Below are 18,228 nucleotides of genomic sequence, written 5' to 3'. Positions count from 1 at the left end.
AACTTCACAATATTATTGTCATTAAAATTAATTGACACTTTATTAAAAATTGAAATTTGAACCTTCTATCCATAGAAGATTCTAAGGGTTTTGTGTTATAATCGTGTTGAAGTAATTAAAAGTACAAAAACTTAAAGTTTTATGTGCAGAAAGTGGTATGCATGTTGCTGAAATTGTGAAAAAAATTAGATTATGTTCTCTTTATTATTTTTAGATTGGTATTAATTTTTTAAAACAATAAAAATGTGTTTATTTTTTTATTTTTAAAATAAAAATAAAAAATCATTTTAACCGTTTTCATCATAAATATATTTAAAATTTAAAAAAAACAAAAAACACTATTAATAAAAAAATATATTTTCAACCGTCTCAAAACAAACATTCAAAATAAAAAATTAAAAATGAATTTAAAATTTAAAATTTAAAATTAAAACACAAAAACAACCCTTTATTATTATTATTATTATTATTTTCAATTTTAATTTATACAATTATTGCAAACACGTGCCAAAGCTGAGTGATGGTTGCTTAAAGAAGGTAATAGTCGTGGCCGATTCATCCTACTTGAAAGGGATTGTTGGTTGGGGTAAGTAGAAGTTCGGTTAAACCGAACTAATCGAACTGAACAGAAAAATTTGGTTGGTTCGGTTCAATTTTTCAAAAAGAATAGTTTAGTTCGGTTAATTTTTTTTTTCAAAAATCAGTTGTTTGGTTCGGTTTAGTTATTTTGATGAAAATACTCAAAAAATCGAACCGAACCGGCCACAACCCCCCCTCATGCGGGTGTGACACCCCATGGGCCTCTGTACTTGTCTTCGTTCTTCTCTCTCTCTTTCTATCTATCTCTGTTTCTCACATCTTCACAGATCAAGTCCACTCTGATCGAGTCTGTGAATACTCCGATCGAAGTATTCAATTCACAATACTGCAAGGGGATACAAGCGAGAGGAAGAACGAAGACTCCACTCCGATTGAGTCTTCATAAATCTGGCGATGGCAAAGACGAAGACAAAGGTGTGCATATGGAGATCGGATACACTGTTAAAACTTCACATACACTGTTGTTTTCGTCGAAGCAACCACTTCTGACGCTTCCGCTCTAACATCGACGCCGACTTGGACCTTTGACACAACAACGCCGACTTCAACGCCTACAAGTGCATCTTTCTCTCCTCCAATTTGCACCACCGTGCTCGCCCTTTGATAAGTTTTCTGCTCTGCAACTTCTATTTTTCCAGAAACGTGAGAGTTTTTTAACTATAGATTTTTATATCTACAAAAAATTAATCGTTCGATCAAACTTATTTTTAGATATATAAATCACTATAGTTGGGGGAATCCAATAATCAGTTCCGATCATTGGAATCACCGGCCGACCAATTGGTGTCCGGTGACAATAGATGTTCAGTCTCTCGACTCTCTTCTCTTCGGTATGCTAGGTTAGTTGGGTTTTCGATTATCATGTTTTAGTTTTCGGTTAATTCAGTTTCGATTAGTGGGGTTGGTCAGTTCGGTTCGATTATTATAGGCTGATTAGTTCGGTTCGGTTAAGAATTTTTGAATGATTTGGTTCAATTATGACCGATTATACACCCCTAATTGTTAGAAGTTTTAGGTATGTATTTTGTACCGTATCTAACATTTTCAATGGGAAGGCGATTAATCTCATATTCAAGTGGCTATAAGAATCGGGGCATTTTGGTCCATGGCTTGTCCTGTACTTTTAAACAAGAAAATGTGAATTTGTCCAGCAATTTGGATGGGATAAATTACATTCCCGGCGAGGCAAGGTAATAACAAATAAATGCGGGAAAGGAATTTTCATAAATAAATAATTGGATTAATGAAATCATTTTGATTATATTTTATCATTTTTATCTCTCGATCCATCTCTCTCTCTCTCCCTCCCTCCCTCCAAATTCACGTTAACATTATTACATTCGACAAAAATCATATCTCCTCTCCTCTCCAGTCAAAATCAGACCTTAAAAAAGAAGAAGATGATATCCAATCACGACGGTACAGTGTATTGACTTTATATCAAACTCTTGCCATGTCCCCTTCTTCTTTTTCCTCTTCCTCTCTCAGCTTCCAAGGATCCTCCCTATTCCTGTTCTACCTCCCAATTCAGCTGACAGATCCAAAATCCACGATCAGATCTGTGTCAACCACCACCGCCACCACCAGCTCCGCCGATGGATCTCCAACCCGAAGAGCTCCAGTTCCTGAGCACAGCTGACATCTTGAAGGAATCAACCTCAATCCCTAAACGCTCCCCCAAAACTTTCTACCTCATAACCCTAACCCTAGTTTTCCCCCTCTCCTTCGCAATCCTCGCCCACGCTCTCTTCACTCACCCCCTCCTCTCCCAAATCAGCACTCCCTCCGACCAACACGCCTCCCAATGGACCAAACTCCTCCTCTTCCAGTTCTGCTACCTCATCTTCCTCTTCGCCTTCTCCCTTCTCTCCACTGCCGCCGTCGTCTTCACTGTCGCCTCGCTCTACACCTCCAAGCCCGTCTCCTTCGCCTCCACGCTCTCCGCCATTCCCAGCGTCTTTAAGCGCCTCTTCATCACCTACCTCTGGGTCTCTCTCACCATGATTGTCTATAACGTCGTCTTTGTTGCTTTTCTCGTCCTGCTCCTCGTAGCCGTCGATACGCAGAACCCGGTTTTGTTCTTCTTCGCCATGATTGTGATTTTCCTTCTCTATCTCGTCGTTCACGTGTACATCACCGCATTGTGGCACTTGGCTAGCGTGGTCTCCGTGCTCGAACCGCTTTTCGGGTTTGCAGCAATGAAGAAGAGCTATGAGTTGTTGAAGGGACGGACCCGCATGGCTGCGGTGCTTGTTTTTGGGTATTTGGCAATTTGCGGGACGATTAACGGGATCTTTGGAGCTGTGGTGGTTCATGGAGGGGACAATTATGGATTGTTTACGAGGATTGTGGTTGGTGGGTTCTTGGTTGGGACATTGGTGATTGTGAATTTGGTGGGTTTGCTGGTGCAAAGTGTGTTTTACTATGTTTGCAAGAGTTATCACCACCAAGGGATCGACAAGAGTGCTCTGTATGACCATCTCGGGGGCTATCTTGGGGAATACGTGCCTCTCAAAAGCAGCATTCAGTTGGAAAACATGGATGTCTAAGACAATATTAGACATTGGTTTAATATGTACTGGTTAAAGTGATGTGTAAAGAGTGAGACACTTAATTGGCTGGGGTGAGTATTCTATTTCTTGTGTACTCACGTTTGTTTGTCAAAATTAAGTCTTGGCGCAGCCATTATTTTTCGTTGTTCGATTATGCTCAACTGTAGCTTCTTGTATGATCTGTGCTGGAAATGCATTGTTTGAGGAACAGACTTTTGAAAAACTATAGACAGAAGAAATTCATTTTTCTTAATTTAGTTGCTCATTTAGTTTACATGTAACTTAAGGCATGGATTTGCATTTTGTTCATTAGTTTCTTTAAGCTCCTAGACCTGGAAGCTAGTTTCTTTCTATATGTTTGTATTTTTTGCCTCTTTATTCTTATTAGGGTTGTTAGCTCCAATTAATGAAATTTTGACCAGTAGAATGTTTTTTATCATGGAAAGGAGTATTTTGGTATTTTTATTCCAAATTTTTATTTTAGTAAGCTCAAGTAATAGCATTTTGACATTCAATTTTTTATTGTTGTGATATAAATCTCGAAATTGCAATGTAAAAACTCTTGCTACTTGGGCTTGCGAAATGGATTTGGAATTTTGGATGCTCTCGTGAATAAGATAGAAAACATGCATCTTTGTCTGTAAATTTTGTGATTAAGAATATGTTACCCTCAGTCAACTAGTTATTGTTCATTATGTTGTGATTGAATTATTTCACCAGCATAATGTGCAGGCATAATTAAGCTTTGACCCATTTTAGGGTTGCATAATACAACATGGCCAAATCATATCATTTTCCTTTATAAATTTGTTGTTCTCATGTTTCTTCTGGTTTTCTCTGGGATGTCACAGCCAAGGGGGTAATATTGTAATTAGTCATTTAGTTAGTTGAGGTAGTTACTCGGGTGTATGGATTAGTGGATGTGGAGAATTACAGCTAAGTGCACATGGCCACTTGGCTGGCCATTTGGGCTGTTCTAGAAGATGTACTAACCGCCTCCCTTATAAATAAGAAGACTACAACGAGGATGGGGATCATGTGAGAATACTACACTGATCTTTTCCCTCCTTTTTCTCTCTCAAATTCTATCTCTCTTTATTCCTCTCTTCCTCTCCAATTCTCTCTTTTCCCTCCCTTATCTCCTCGTTTCATCCTTTCCCGCCTCTTCTCCTAATTACGGAAAGACCTCTGGTCAGATCGAGGGTCTGACAATTGGTATCAAAGCCAACGACTTGAGCGCTAAGGATGGTTGACGGAACCAAGGCGAAATAGATGGAATCTAGACTGGATGCCATGGAAGGTGGAATGCGACAATATCGAGAGCAGGTGGAGGATCGTCTGGATCTGTTGGAGCTAGGCATTAGAAACACACAGGAGGAGATTAATCGAAGTCGATTGAAATATGCTACCAATTTGGATTGGACAGTGGATCGAGCAGTGAATGGGCTACGGGAGGAGATTGCGGGGCTCAACCAGCAACTCAACCAGCAGTTGAGTGTTGCCTTAAGCCTCTTTGCTCAACAACCGCACGCTAGTCTACCCACGGATTTTCCTCCTAGAGCATCCTCAGGGCCAATCTTGATGACGCCCAAGGGGAGACGGAGGTATAACAGTCAAGGGGAGACCGAAGAAGGAATGGAGGTTGATTAACACAATTCCAACCGTGGAGGAGGAGGAAATCACTTCACGATACAAGGCACCAAGGATGGACATCCCTTCGTTTGAAAGGGATAGGCCTCGGTGGTGGATTAGGCGGCGTGAGAGAGTTTTTTACCAATATCGGGTGGCTGAGGGAGAGAAGGTGAACACCGTAGCCGCTTACCTGGATGATGTAGCAGACACTTGGTTCCAGAATTGGAGTCGGGAAAAGGCGGAATGGAGTTGGCCAGAGTTCGTTAATGGACTTTGCAGCCAATTTGGGGAGAAGACCAGGACGAACGTTATTGAAAAATTCAATAAGCTGAAATAGAGGAGGACGGTGGAAGAGTATCAGGTACGTTTCGAAGAGCTACGATCCCTATTATCACTAGCTCATCCATCATTGGACGAAAGTTATTTTGTATCTAGCTTCATCAGCGAGCTGGATTGAGGGGATTCCTAGGATTCACCGGCTACTACTGGAGGTTCATACAAGGGTATGGCATGATTGGTAAACCCCTCACTAGCTTGCTGAAAAAGAACAACTTTCATTGGGAGTCGAGGCTGACAATGCCTTTGCGTCTCTTAAGGAGGCCATGACCAAGGCACCCATATTAGCACTGCTGGACTTCTCCAAATAATTTATATTGGAGACGGATGCCTACGACTTAGGGGTAGGGGCAGTACTAATCCAAGAAGGCAGGTTGATAGCTTATTTGAGTCAAGCTCTAGCTCCAAGACATGTAGGCCTAAGTATCTACGACAAAGAGCTGCTAGCTGTCCTCATGGCAGTTGAGAAGTGGATATATTACTTAGAAGGCCGGCCTTTCACAATCTGGACTTACCACGAGAGCCTTGAATTCTTGTCCCAACAAAGGGCTCGCAATCAACTACGAAGGAAAGGGATTTCAAAACTCATGGGATTTGACTATGTAATCCAATATAGGAAGGGGCGAGAAAATTTGGTGGCAGACGCCTTGTTCAGAAGGGACATGGAGGGCAGTGCACATGCCATTTCAACCTTGATACCATACTGGGTGTAGGGCATATCTGTCAGCTACGAGAAGACTAATTGGATCCAAGAATTACTGGTTCGACTATCAGTACAACCTCAAGATGACTCGGGGTATACATTGAAGGGAGGATTGCTCAGATACAATGGTAAGGTGGTCATTGGGGAGGATGAGCAATTGAAGAAGAAAATTCTATAGTCTCTACATGACTCTCCTATAGGGGGTCACATAGGGCTAAATGTAACATACCACTGGGTGAAGCAACTCTTCTACTGGTCAGGGACTCAAGAAGGATGTGACTCAGCATGTCCTAAGATGTACCACTTGCCAACGATGCAAACATGAGCAGGTGCCTTACCCCAGGCTCCTTCAACCCTTAGAGATACCCTCCCAAGTGTGGGAGTAGATAACCGTGGACTTTATCGAAGGGCTGCCCAAGTCTAAAGGCTTTGACACTATATTGGTGGTGGTCGATCAGGTAACTAAATTTGGCCGTTTCATTGCATTGGCACATCCCTTTACGGCTACAAAGGTAGCCCGAAAACTAATGGACCATGTATTCAAGCTACATGGGGTGCCACGAGCCATCATCTCAGATAGGGACAAGATCTTTAGCAGTCAATTTTGGAAAACTCTACTTCACGGCCTAGGAATTAGGTTACGGTTGTCATCAGCTTACCACCCAGAAACTGACGGCCAAACAGAAAGGGTTAATCAATGCCTCGAAACATACCTATACCTAAGATGCCTATGTTTTACCCAACCACAGAGCTGGAACAGATGGATCACATTAGCCCAATGGTAGTACAACACCAATTACCACACTGCTCATAAGAGAATTCCCTTTGAAGCTCTATTCAGATATTCCCCTCCCATAATTTCGGCTATCATGCACTACATTCCTGCAAAAACTATAGCAAACCAGTACTTACAAGCCAGACAAGAGGCCTTGCAGGTTATTAAATAGGAGCTTACTTAAGTTCAACACCGTATGAAATAGTTGGCGGATAGGCACCACAATTTTGAGGTTGGCGAGGAAATTCTTTTGAAGGTAAAGCGATTTCAACATCTTTTTGCTAAGGGTCCTATATCTAAAATCAATCCTAAGTACTATGGACCCTTCAAGATTATCGGGAAGGTAGGGCCAGTGGCATACCGGCTACTGCTTCCTGATGGAGTGGGGTTACACCCAGTGTTTCATGTCTCTCTCTTTAAGAAGGCTATTGGCATAGCAGCAGGAGTCAACCAAGAGTTGCTAGAACTCCAAGAAGATTCCGTCGTTGAAGCTGAGCCTAAAGCCATCCTGGAGAGGAGGGTGACCTACCAAGATTCTATGCCACTCACACAAGTTCTAGTGCAGTGGACGCACCTACATCCCGACCACACAACTTGGGAGTATCTCCCCGATCTTCTCCAACGGTTTACCGGGCCACTAGTCTCCTTTAATTTCTTGGGGACAAGAAATAATTCAAGGAGGGGGGAGTTGTCACAGCCAAGGGGGTAATATTATAATTAGTCATTTAGTTAGTTGAGGTAGTTACTCGGGTGTATGGATTAGCAGATGTAGAGAATTACAGCTAAGTGCACATGGCCACTTGGCTGGCCATTTGGGCTGTTCTAGAAGATGTACTAACCGCCTCCCTTATAAATAAGAAGACTACAATGAGGATGGGGATCATGTGAGAATACTACACTGATCTTTTCCCTCCTTTTTCTCTCTCAAATTCTATCTCTCTTTATTCCTCTCTTCCTCTCCAATTCTCTCTTTTCCCTCCCTTATCTCCTCGTTTCATCCTTTCCCGCCTATTCGGTCTTCTCCTAATTACAGAAAGACCTCTGGTCAGATCGAGGGTCTGACATGGGAGAGGCTGGATGTGGGGTTTTATTGTATTTGAAGTTAGAGCCATCTTCAGGTCTAAAATAACAATATGGCACAAGCATACAACCATCAATTATCCATAATTTTTTTTTCTTGGCACGTCAATCATTAGTGCACATATGACAATTTTAAGCAGATTTTTTCATCAAATGATGTGATGCTCTGGATCATGCACACTCATATAAGGGAGAACCCTTGTGGTAGGGTTCAAGGAATTAAGATGTATTTTAGGGGGAAAAAAAAAGAAGAGTTAGGAAGTAATAATCCTAAATAAATCAGATTAGGCTTATTTCCTATTTTAGTAGTTCAGTTGCTTGAGAATTCTAGTTTCTTTGATTTCTAGTAGGGTTGATACCCTTTTATTTTTGTCTAACTTAGAGCATTTAAGAGAATTACTCATGACATTTGGTATCTTCTACCATGATATCCTCATGATCATCCAAGATATTTCTTAGATGATTTTAAAGATATCACCGGAAAAGGTTAAAGCAGATGCTTGTACCTATGATGGTAGGCTGGACCCTAATGTTTTTTTAGATTGAATGGCTGGCATTGAGGAGTGAGGACTACTTGGAGTGGTACCATATGAGAGACTGAAGGATTTCATTTCACCAAATGGAACTCATTGGATAGGTCAAATAGATTGGCAGAGGGTCTAATTGTATTTAGAATGTCTAGGGAGGAACTTGTAACCTTGTTAGTCTAGATGGAACGAAGAGTTCAAAGAGAAATATCTCGTCGCTTACTAAATGACACAGATACTTGATCAATAGCTAAATAACTATTACCTAATTATGGGGTGATTGTTAATGTGGTGATAGATGGCATGGAAATAAAATATTTTGGGATACATTATTCTAGACACAAAAATAGAAATTAAAATATTTTGTCCATCTCTTTCCTAGTTAACCTTTTATTATTTTTGTTCCCATTAATTAGTCCAATAAAGTAACACCTGCCGATGTACCTGTCTTCAGAAGTTATACGTTTGTGTAAATCATTAATAGATGACTCCATTTCTGATTGATTTTGTTTTTGGACTAACACTCTATTAGATTTCCTCATTTTAATTGTCGATTAATCATAATTTGAGAATGGAATGTGCACCATTAGAAACAAAGCACTAGCACATTTGTAAAAGAGTGACGCATTACAGAGCAAAAAAAAAAGAAAAAGTGACGTGCATTATGGTCATTGATAACCTGTGAAATAGATACTACAATATATGACTGGTCTTGAAATTCCAGTTATTTTTACTCGTTCATTTTTAGCTTTTGCTTGTATGTTATGTTGGCCTTCATTTAAGGTTCCTAGTTCCTTTTCTCTACTCATGGTCATATCCTCGAATGAAAAGTACAGCGTTGGAGATACTTATTTATGTTTATATTTCTGGGAAAAGACATGTTGTTTGATTCAATGTGATTATGTGTTATTTGTTTGGATTAAGTTTCTTCCTTCTGAAGAAGGGTTGTAGGTTTTTTATCCTTTGTTTTTTCTCCTCATTTTTGTCAACAAAATTCTGTCGCTGACAATGTGCTTGTGATATGGGTATCGTTGTGTTTGCTGCCAAATTATTGGGGCTATACCTATATGTTCTGGTGTGCTGTCTTTGGGACTGAAATTGCATGTTGCCCGTATGTGGAGTGTGGGTGGCTGCTCTATATTCTGTCGGCCCATTTGCATGTGTATGGTGTCAAAGATAAAGCAGAGATGGCTAATTTCACTTGCATGCTTGACACCATATCGAATCATCATCATCCCCCCCCCCCCCCCCCCCCCCACACACACACACACACACACAAACCACCAAAAACTAAAAAAGAAAGGAGGGGGGAGCAAGAGGCGTTATGTTTACTTGTACATGCTGCAGATACTGGTAACTCTTTGTGCATTCATTGGATTAAAGCCCGGGAGGCATCTGATGAGCAGCAAGCAACAATGTTTAAGGTAGAAAATAGATTTTATGTATTTTGTTGTGGTGATGGTAGAGGCAGCATACATGGCATGATCTTACAGAAGTGTCTAGGCTGATTGCAGTCCACTTATTCCCAGGTTTTGTTTATTGAAGTAGGGATTAGGGAGGGTTTTCATCTCAAACCATGGTAACTTGCTACAATTTGTGATTGAAGATGTTCATATCAATCCTAGCAGTTTTGAGGGGAATCCGTGTTTAATCTTTGATCATAGCTTGCTCTTAGGAATCCCGATTGGTGTCTGTTTGGATCTCTGTTCCACTGCACGTGAAAGTTGGCTCACAGCCTCTTTTGAAAGCTGGCGTGGACTGCTGAGCCATATCCCGCCATCAACAACCAGTGTTGTTCCATTGATGAATTTCCCTACAAATGCAACACCTTAATCAGATATCCTCATTACATATGTACAAGGCAACATAGGAGCATTGGGTACTACTGGTGAAGGAGAACACATCCTGTAAGAGTGAATAATGAAGTGAGTAAATGTTTTATGGTTAAAGCTAATATGTTTCACTCAATAAATCAGAATTTTGTATAATTTGTATAATCAATCCATCATAAGTAACTATAAATTAATTAGGCTTCTCGCTTCCTAATCATATTAACTTCTCCTCAATTAGGCCCACATTTCTTCGTCCCTGTCACACAAGGAGCTGTAGAAGAAGTGCTGCTTCGTCATCTTGAATGCTAATGATTATTGTCCAATTAGGACAGAAGACTTGTGGATAAAATATGTCATATAAGCTATAACATCTAATAAGGATAACAGTTATTGCTATTCTGTACAGACCTGCATCAGATGCTAGATAGAGAGCAGCCATAGCAATATCCCATTTCTCACCCAGTTTGAAAAGAGGAACATTCTCCCTTGATTTAGTCATTATCTCCCCAGCCCCAAGTTTACTAGCTCCAGCAGTATCGTCGATGGGTCCTGGCGCAATCCCATTTACTCTAATGTTGTAATCGGCCCCCCATTCCAACGCTAAGCTCCTGGTAATGCTATCAACAGCTGCCTGCAACGGAAACAAGGGAGAGCTCTTAAGAACCCGACAATTGTTCACACACATAATTCTTGCATATTAGCAGCCAGAGACTTGGGCAAACCTTTGCAGCAGAAGCATGGATTTGATACCAAGTTGCTGTGTAATGCAAAGTAGCACTTATGTTTATGATTAGCCCACCGGTAGACGGATTGTCCCGCCCCTGTCCTCCTTTCTTAAGATACTTAAGCGCTTCGCGGCACATGATAAAAGTTCCAACTGAATCAATGTCTATCACTGCAAAGACCAACCAAAAGGGAAACGTCGATTTGAAGCCCTTGGAGAGCATTATTTGAGATGAAAGGCATTTGCAGCAAGGTTAATGAGGCATAGAGGAATTTCCGAATTTGTATACGTCTTGTTAATCGAATGCATACAAATACCTCTGTTCGTAATGCATGATGCAATTCTGAAGAAGCATGTACAAGTGTTTGTAATTCTTTTATTCGGTGCGTGCTCCATGTAACTCATCATTCAGGTGTTAGGTTTTTAGCTTCTTGTCATCAGAGCAAAATAAAACGCCCTCGTCTCGAAGCAAATTGAGACTAGATTTCGGTCAAACAAGATCTGCAACTAATAGTTATTCTCCACTGGTAGACTGGAGTCATATCTAGGAAAAGTTGGGACCTACCCTTGGCCAACAAATGAAGTTATGAAGATGTATAATAAGGTTCCTTAATTTGTTTACTTTCTAGGCTGTTTTCAGTTTCATTTATTGCTGGGATGATTCAGTGAGATTCAATCCACTAAAAGCAACCCATTAACATCTAGAACATACAAAGGTCTTTCAATCTCAATAGGGTAACACCAAGAATCTAGAAAGCAAGCACTAAACTTCTAAAAAGGAGACTCAAGTTTTAATCATCCGTTCTAGAATCGCACTGCCCTATGATTTTGGTCCATGACTATAAAACCCAGCCCAATCCAACCTGTTCGAAAGCCATTAGGGGACAAATTCTCAGCTGGAACAAGAAAATTTCCAGCTGCAGCGTTCACGAGAATGTCAATCCTGCCAAATTTCTTAAAGGCACATTCCAGGATTCTAACTGCATCGTCTTGTTTGCGGACATCTCCTTGGAGCCCAATAGCCTGCAAATGTAAGCGAGAATTCAAGTAGAAGTCAAGAAGACAGACATTTATTTGATCATCCAACTCAGCCCCGGATCATGATTAATAATGCCAGTGGTACAACCAAAACCCGTGAAGACTGTAGCAATACGGTAATAATCATTCAAAACCAATTATTTCTACCCGTGAACTAGAGAACAGAGCATAAAAAGTTGAGATGATATGACTTGTCTTGTTTCTATTCAGTTCCAGTTGTCCACTGTTCACTTAGAAAGTACATTGTTTCAGAACATCTGCCGCTACTGATTAGCCTCTTAGTTTAGTTCAATCCAAAGATTATGTTATTGGTACTTTTTGGACTATATAATGTATGTAAAATGTCAAAAATATCATTCGTGTCTCACCGTCTTATCACTTTAAAGAAAGGATATTTTTGTTATTTTACATATATTATGTAGGTCAAGTATAATCCAAAGAGTACCAAAAGTATTTTCCCAACCCAAATAGGGTTGAAAAAAGTTGTTTCCTTGAAGAATACAAAAACTTCACGGTCTATAGGATAGTTATTTAGCTGGCTTCCACGTTCCTGTCCTGGCTATATCAACACCAACAGACAACATAAGGAAACCGCAAGAGGCACAAGTCTGTTGATATGAAGATTTTGTCAATTGTGAGAATGTCCAATGATTTGGGAATGCTCAGCTCAAGTGTATTAACCATAATCAAGTTTGTTTCTGATTTTCCATTGCTTATCAACTGCTCAATCAATACTAATTTAAGGCACTCAGCCAAAAAACATAAAAAATGAAATTGGACTCCACTCCCAACAAACATCAAGCAAGCATTCCAATAAGTTTAAGACTTGTTTAGTTATAGAAAATATTTTTTAGTTTTTAATTTTAATATTTTTTTGAATAGTTAAGAACTCGATTTTTTTTTTAATTTTTTAACTTTATTCTACGAGTTAAAAGACATCATTTTTTATGGGTTTTTTTAAAAATAAATGTTATAATTTTTGAAACATAAAACGTTAAGATTTGGAGCGTTACTATTTGTTTGTGTCAAATTTCAAAATTTCATCTCTACACTCTTTGGTAAATGCATGGATTACAAGTTTTAAAATCACTAAATTGATATTCAAACATTATGAGGATTGGTAATTGGTACAAGTACAAACTTCGAACTTGTGCAACCAAAGTTTTTAACTAACTTAAACTGCCAACTTACCCTAACAGACTAATATAAGGTAATTACTGGATGCAACGAGTTAGCATCTCTCTCTCTATATATATATATATACTTCTTTCATTATTTTTTAGGTAAATTATATGAAACCCATGCACTTAGGATCATGTGTAACTTACTCTTTGTACTTTTGATTGCATAAAAAAAACTCATTACACTTTCAAAATGTTACAATCAGCCACAATTTGTTGTTATTTTACATAATTTTATGCAATTAGTTGATTAATGCAAAATTTTATATTTTTTTGATATATTAAAATTATATATGTAGAATTATGTATTATAGATTATTGTATAAAATTATATAAAATAACAATAAATTATGACTGATGGCAACATTTTGAAAGTATAAGAGATTTTTTGATACAATCAAAATCACAAGGGGGTAAAATACACATGACGCTAAGTGCAGGGGATTTTATATAATTTATTCTTATTTTTTTAAGGTTGGTTCATCGAAATATAAGAGCGAGGGTAAATCACATCAAAGATCATTAAATTTTAGTGTGTTTTTTATTTTGGTCACTAAACTTTAATTCTTTTTAATGTGATCATAAAATTTTAAAAAATTTTACAATGTAGTCACATATAAGATTTTTCAGCCACTTTATAGCCAGAGTGGGTGACGTAGTGCTAATATAACAAATAATAAAAATATTGTGCAATGATATTTTAATATAATATTATTATATATTAACACGTGACACATTCAAATTAGTTATCATGGTACAATAATTTTTATTATTTGTCACATTAGTCATAAAATCTTATATATGACCATATTACAAAATTTTTTAAATTTCTATGATTATATTAAAAAAAATTAAATTTAGTGACCAAAATAAAAAAAAGGCTAAAATTTAATTATCTTAAATGTGATTTCCCATATCACGGAAGTTGCAACAACTCTTGTTATTTTCTTCCAAGAGTGTCCTGATGTACGACACTGTTTATTTAACATTGATGTAAGGTGGGGTACTGCTTTTGCAGTCTGCATCTCCTGCCCGCGTCGGAAGAAATGCCCGACGCCGACGTGTCGAGCATGCATATAATGTACAGACTCTCCAACCCCCTGAACACCCCCGCCCCCCAACACTCCCTCAACACACATTTTTAAATATATATTCTAAACTTTATAGAAACTAAATATATATTATATTTTAAAAATATAGACAACCACGTATTTTTAGGACACAAAAAAGTAAAACTTACACATTGTTTCACACACGTGAAAGAGATTAATCATAATATACAACAGTACATCAGGTAGAAGACACAATGCATAACGCCCACAAAGAGTCATCCTCACAAACTCTCACATTACGACTGTTATGACTCAAACTTACATCATTGAGTGTAATCTATTATCTGATAACCAACTGTACTATACTAGTGGAGGTGACAATTACATATTTCTAATCATAAAGATATATAATATTTTAAAAAATATACAAAAAAAATATTTTCTGACTAGAAAAATATATTTTCTTAACTTTATACATAAATTAAATACATATATATATATATAGTTTTTTTCAAAAATTATTTTAATTTATAACTATACAAATTAACAAAGAGCTGAATGAATTTTTTTTTTTCTCTTTTCTAGTTTTGGTAAAGAAATACTAAATATGAAGACTCCAAAAATAAGATGCAGATAAATATTATGAGATGTAAAAGTTTAGTTGGTTTGACGGATAATGCTATTTGCACAATTGTTTTGACAATCAATTGAATAATTCAATTTATCGCGATATTTTAGCACTAAAATATTATAATAAATTAATTCATCAATAATTTGAATACCTGTTCATTCATTCTCTCTCTCACACACACACACACAGAGTCTCCTCCCCTATTGTCTTTGACATCTCCACTCATTGTTGTCGCTGACTTCACCTCCACTCGTCCATCGCCTACTCTTTATCTCTCACTCTCTCTCACACACAATCTCTTCCCCCCCCCCCCCCCACCCAACGCCTGCACACACAATTATCCCTACATACATAGATAAGATAATTTAATAATTTTGTTAACTATTACTATAATATTTTTTTAATATCATATTTTTATTTATTAAGCAATGTTGTAAGTAAATTAAACTTAAAACTATTTTATAAAAAATAAATTTGATCTAGTGCTCATATCAAGACTGTGAGAGAGAGTGGGAGACAGAGAGTAGGCAAGGGACAGGTGGAGGTGAAGTTGGCGAAAACAATGAGTGGAGATACCGATGACAGCGGTGAGAGAAGAGACTGTGTGTGTGTAAGAGAGAGAGAAGGAGAATGAATGAGTGAGGAAGAATGAGTAAGTATTCAAATTATTGATTCTTTCTGTCAATTTATCACGATATTTTGACATTAAAATATCGCGATAAATTAACTTATCCAATCAATTGTCAAAACGATTCTACAAATAGCATTATCTGTCAAACCAACCAAACTTTTATATCTCGCAAAACTTATCTGCATCCTACTTTCGGAGCCTCGATATTTAGCACTCCTTTACCAAAACTAAAAAAAAAAAAAATTTAATTCGACTCTTTGTTAATTTGTATAGTAATAAATTAAAATAACTTTTGAAAAAAACTATATATACATGTATTTAGTTTATGTATAAAGTTAAGAAAATATATTTTTCTAATCAGAAAATATATATATTTTTTTAAATAAAAAATATCCGAGGCCACATCGAGCAAGATAAAAAATATTCGACACAGGCAGAAGATCAAGACTGGCTGCTTTTGTTATCTTATTAATTCTAAATTGTTGGTTTAATTTACGTTGAATTGTAATTCTGCACCATCATCCACTTAAACGAATATCTAATTTTGTCACTCTCACCAAGGGTTCATCAAATTCTTGAGAAGCAAAGCAAATTAAGATTTCCTGTAACTGTAAAAAGTGTTAGGAGCAGTGAGAAATCATACGGAGGAGAAGAAACTGAAGCAAGCAATATTATTAATACAGTAAGAGAGTGAAAAAAAAAGAACAAAGTCAACGTAGACAAGATTAGAAACAAAACAGAGAACAGAGATATTTTCCTTGAATCCCTCTGTCTGTGCAGTGCACATATGTTTGGGCAATAAAAGGGAAACCCAGATGGGGAAAGGGGGAAACCTGGATGCCCTGAGATCGGAGAGCCGAGACGGCGGCGTCCAGAACGTGTCGCCGTCGGCCCATGACGGCGACGGAGGCTCCATGCTTCCCCAGCTGTGCAGATATCTCATAGCCAATGCCCGACCCGCCACCGCTCACCACTGCCACTTTCCCTCTCAGTATATCGCCCTTGAATGGCGACTCCATTTCCAACCAACGCATACGATGGTAGGAGTCCCAGGCTCGCTTCATTTGTTTCTCCGTCTCCACACTTCTTTGTTCTCGGGATCACCGCCGCCCTTCACTTACCTTTAGCGGCGTTTGTCAAAGGTTGAAAAAGTGGGATATAACTTACCTTTACTTTTTCTCTTACCCTTACCTTTATCTTAAATTTATTTGATAAATTTAAAACAAAACAAAAAACGTAATTTATTATTTAAAATGATTTAAATAAATTTATTATTTTCTTCTAAATAAATTTATCTTAAATTTTATAAAAAAAAATAACTCATATATCATCAAATATATTCTAAGAAATTTAATAAATAATTTGGTAACACACCAAAGTATAACTTACCTTTATTATTATTATTTTTTTTGTTAACATACCATCACGAACGCCCTTATTATTTGGTCCCGCAATATTAACAGGAGATGTAAATTAGAGACGGCCAGTTTGATTCCTAGCTCCACCGCAAACATGAGGCCTATAAGTGATTTTCAACTTTCAGAATTGCTCTAACTATTAAGTTTCTTCATAATCAAGACTCGAACACTGAACTTGAGTACCCAAAAAACACTCCAGAATGTACTTCTTTTGCTAGTGGAATTATGCTCTGGGAGCAATTTTTTATTACTTTTACTCTTACCCTTACCTTTACCTTAAATTTATTTGATAACTTAAAAAAAAATTATGTAATTTATTATTTAAAATTATTTAAATAAATCTATTTTTTTCTTCTAAATAAATTTATCTTGAATTTTATAAATAAGAAAAAATAACTCATATATCATCTAATTAATGTATTCTAAATAATTTAATAAAAATATTAGAATCATTTTCAAGCTTATCTTGAATATTTTATATATTAGTTCGAAAAATATTTCAATCTTATCATGATATATCTTTATTTTACTCATTTTAACAAACATTAACTTAAAAAATATCGATTTCTTACAACGAAGTAATAAGTGAAAGATAAGAGAGTTGTTCCATCTTTCATGTTATTACATATCACTCATTCATTAATTTGAATTATTCATCTAGTAATCTAATCTTACTCGACATGAATTATAATTATAGCAAGTGGGTCGGGTCAAGTTAATGGTATGCTGTAACAAGTGGGTTGAGTCAGGTTAATGATATGCAACCTAGACACGACTCTTTAACTTGACACATACGATCATAGGTTAACACATGACACAATGATTATGTGGCAATATGTGACACAATCCATTCAATTTGGTTGGAGATTTGTTTTTTAATAAAATTTTGTAATAAATCAACTATTCCTTATATTTGCAAATAGGTTATATATTATTTTATAAACTTAAACTTATACTAATTTAAGTATTGAAATACCTCTTTGAGGAACTTAAGAGCAGTTTTTTTGCAAAAACTTTTAGCATAAAAGATGTTAGAGAGGTTGGACCATGCATAATAATAAATTTGACAATCAATTGGAAATAAAATTATTATAAATAAAATAAACATAAATATTTTGATTTACAATTTCAATTTCAAAATTGAAAAAATACGAACATTCAAAATGGTTAGAAGTTTATTTAAATTTTTGTAAACAAACAATATATGTTTGAAATCTTTTTGTTTTATAACAAAATTTGTACTTTAAAAAAATTACAAAATACTTTCTAAAATATATATTTTAAAATTTACATCTGCTGACCTAAGAATATGATCCAATAAGACAAAACTACGCCATGACATGATTCTCCCAACTCCTGACCCAACCATTTTATTAAGGATTAGGAATCATATTAACATGATTCACTTTGAAAAATGTTATATTTAGTTACACCCACCAAAAGAAAAAGGTCAAGAGGGTTGGCCTACTGCCCCTAAAGTATAGGTAAAGTGATTAACAAATGATACGTTAGGATT

The 18,228-nt window shown here is 36.9% G+C and overlaps 2 protein-coding genes across 3 annotated transcripts; one reads left to right on the top strand and one right to left on the bottom strand.

Moving 5' to 3' along the window:
• Positions 1 to 1,956: 1,956 nt before the first annotated feature.
• On the top strand, positions 1,957 to 3,405 carry LOC127807810 (uncharacterized). Its single transcript, XM_052345928.1, has one exon. It carries the CDS (start codon positions 2,196 to 2,198, stop codon positions 3,147 to 3,149), a length of 954 nt encoding a protein of 317 aa, XP_052201888.1. The 5' UTR covers positions 1,957 to 2,195; the 3' UTR covers positions 3,150 to 3,405.
• A 6,196-nt stretch (positions 3,406 to 9,601) lies between these two features.
• Positions 9,602 to 16,440, bottom strand: LOC127807811 (peroxisomal 2,4-dienoyl-CoA reductase [(3E)-enoyl-CoA-producing]-like). Of its 2 annotated transcripts, XM_052345929.1 has the most exons (5): positions 16,128 to 16,440; positions 11,625 to 11,784; positions 10,760 to 10,932; positions 10,446 to 10,668; positions 9,602 to 10,018 (listed from the first exon to the last, which is right to left on the bottom strand). In XM_052345929.1, exons 1-5 carry the CDS (start codon positions 16,356 to 16,358, stop codon positions 9,864 to 9,866), a joined length of 942 nt encoding a protein of 313 aa, XP_052201889.1. In that variant the 5' UTR covers positions 16,359 to 16,440; the 3' UTR covers positions 9,602 to 9,863. The 2 variants fall into 2 exon arrangements, with proteins under 2 accessions (XP_052201889.1, XP_052201890.1); XM_052345930.1 differs by lacking the exon at positions 11,625 to 11,784.
• Positions 16,441 to 18,228: the final 1,788 nt, after the last annotated feature.

The sequence above is a fragment of the Diospyros lotus genome, chromosome 8, assembly GCF_014633365.1.
Source record: "Diospyros lotus cultivar Yz01 chromosome 8, ASM1463336v1, whole genome shotgun sequence".
In the NCBI taxonomy this organism is placed as follows: domain Eukaryota; kingdom Viridiplantae; phylum Streptophyta; class Magnoliopsida; order Ericales; family Ebenaceae; genus Diospyros; species Diospyros lotus.
The sequence above is the reverse complement of the archived record's forward strand: the minus strand, read 5'-3'. Positions and strand labels throughout refer to the sequence as shown.

What these genes read in the sequence shown, in the direction of transcription:
- LOC127807811 (XM_052345929.1), bottom strand. Translation starts at nt 16,358, where the DNA reads ATGAAGCGAGCCTGGGACTCCTACCATCGTATGCGTTGGTTGGAAATG. An exon ending in TCCGATCTCAGGGCATCCAG is followed by an intron (nt 11,785 to 16,127) that starts GTTTCCCCCTTT and finishes TTACATTTGCAG; the next exon opens with GCTATTGGGCTCCAAGGAGA. An exon ending in TCCATGCTTCTGCTGCAAAG is followed by an intron (nt 10,669 to 10,759) that starts GTTTGCCCAAGT and finishes TTTCCGTTGCAG; the next exon opens with GCAGCTGTTGATAGCATTAC.
- LOC127807810 (XM_052345928.1), top strand. Translation starts at nt 2,196, where the DNA reads ATGGATCTCCAACCCGAAGAGCTCCAGTTCCTGAGCACAGCTGACATC.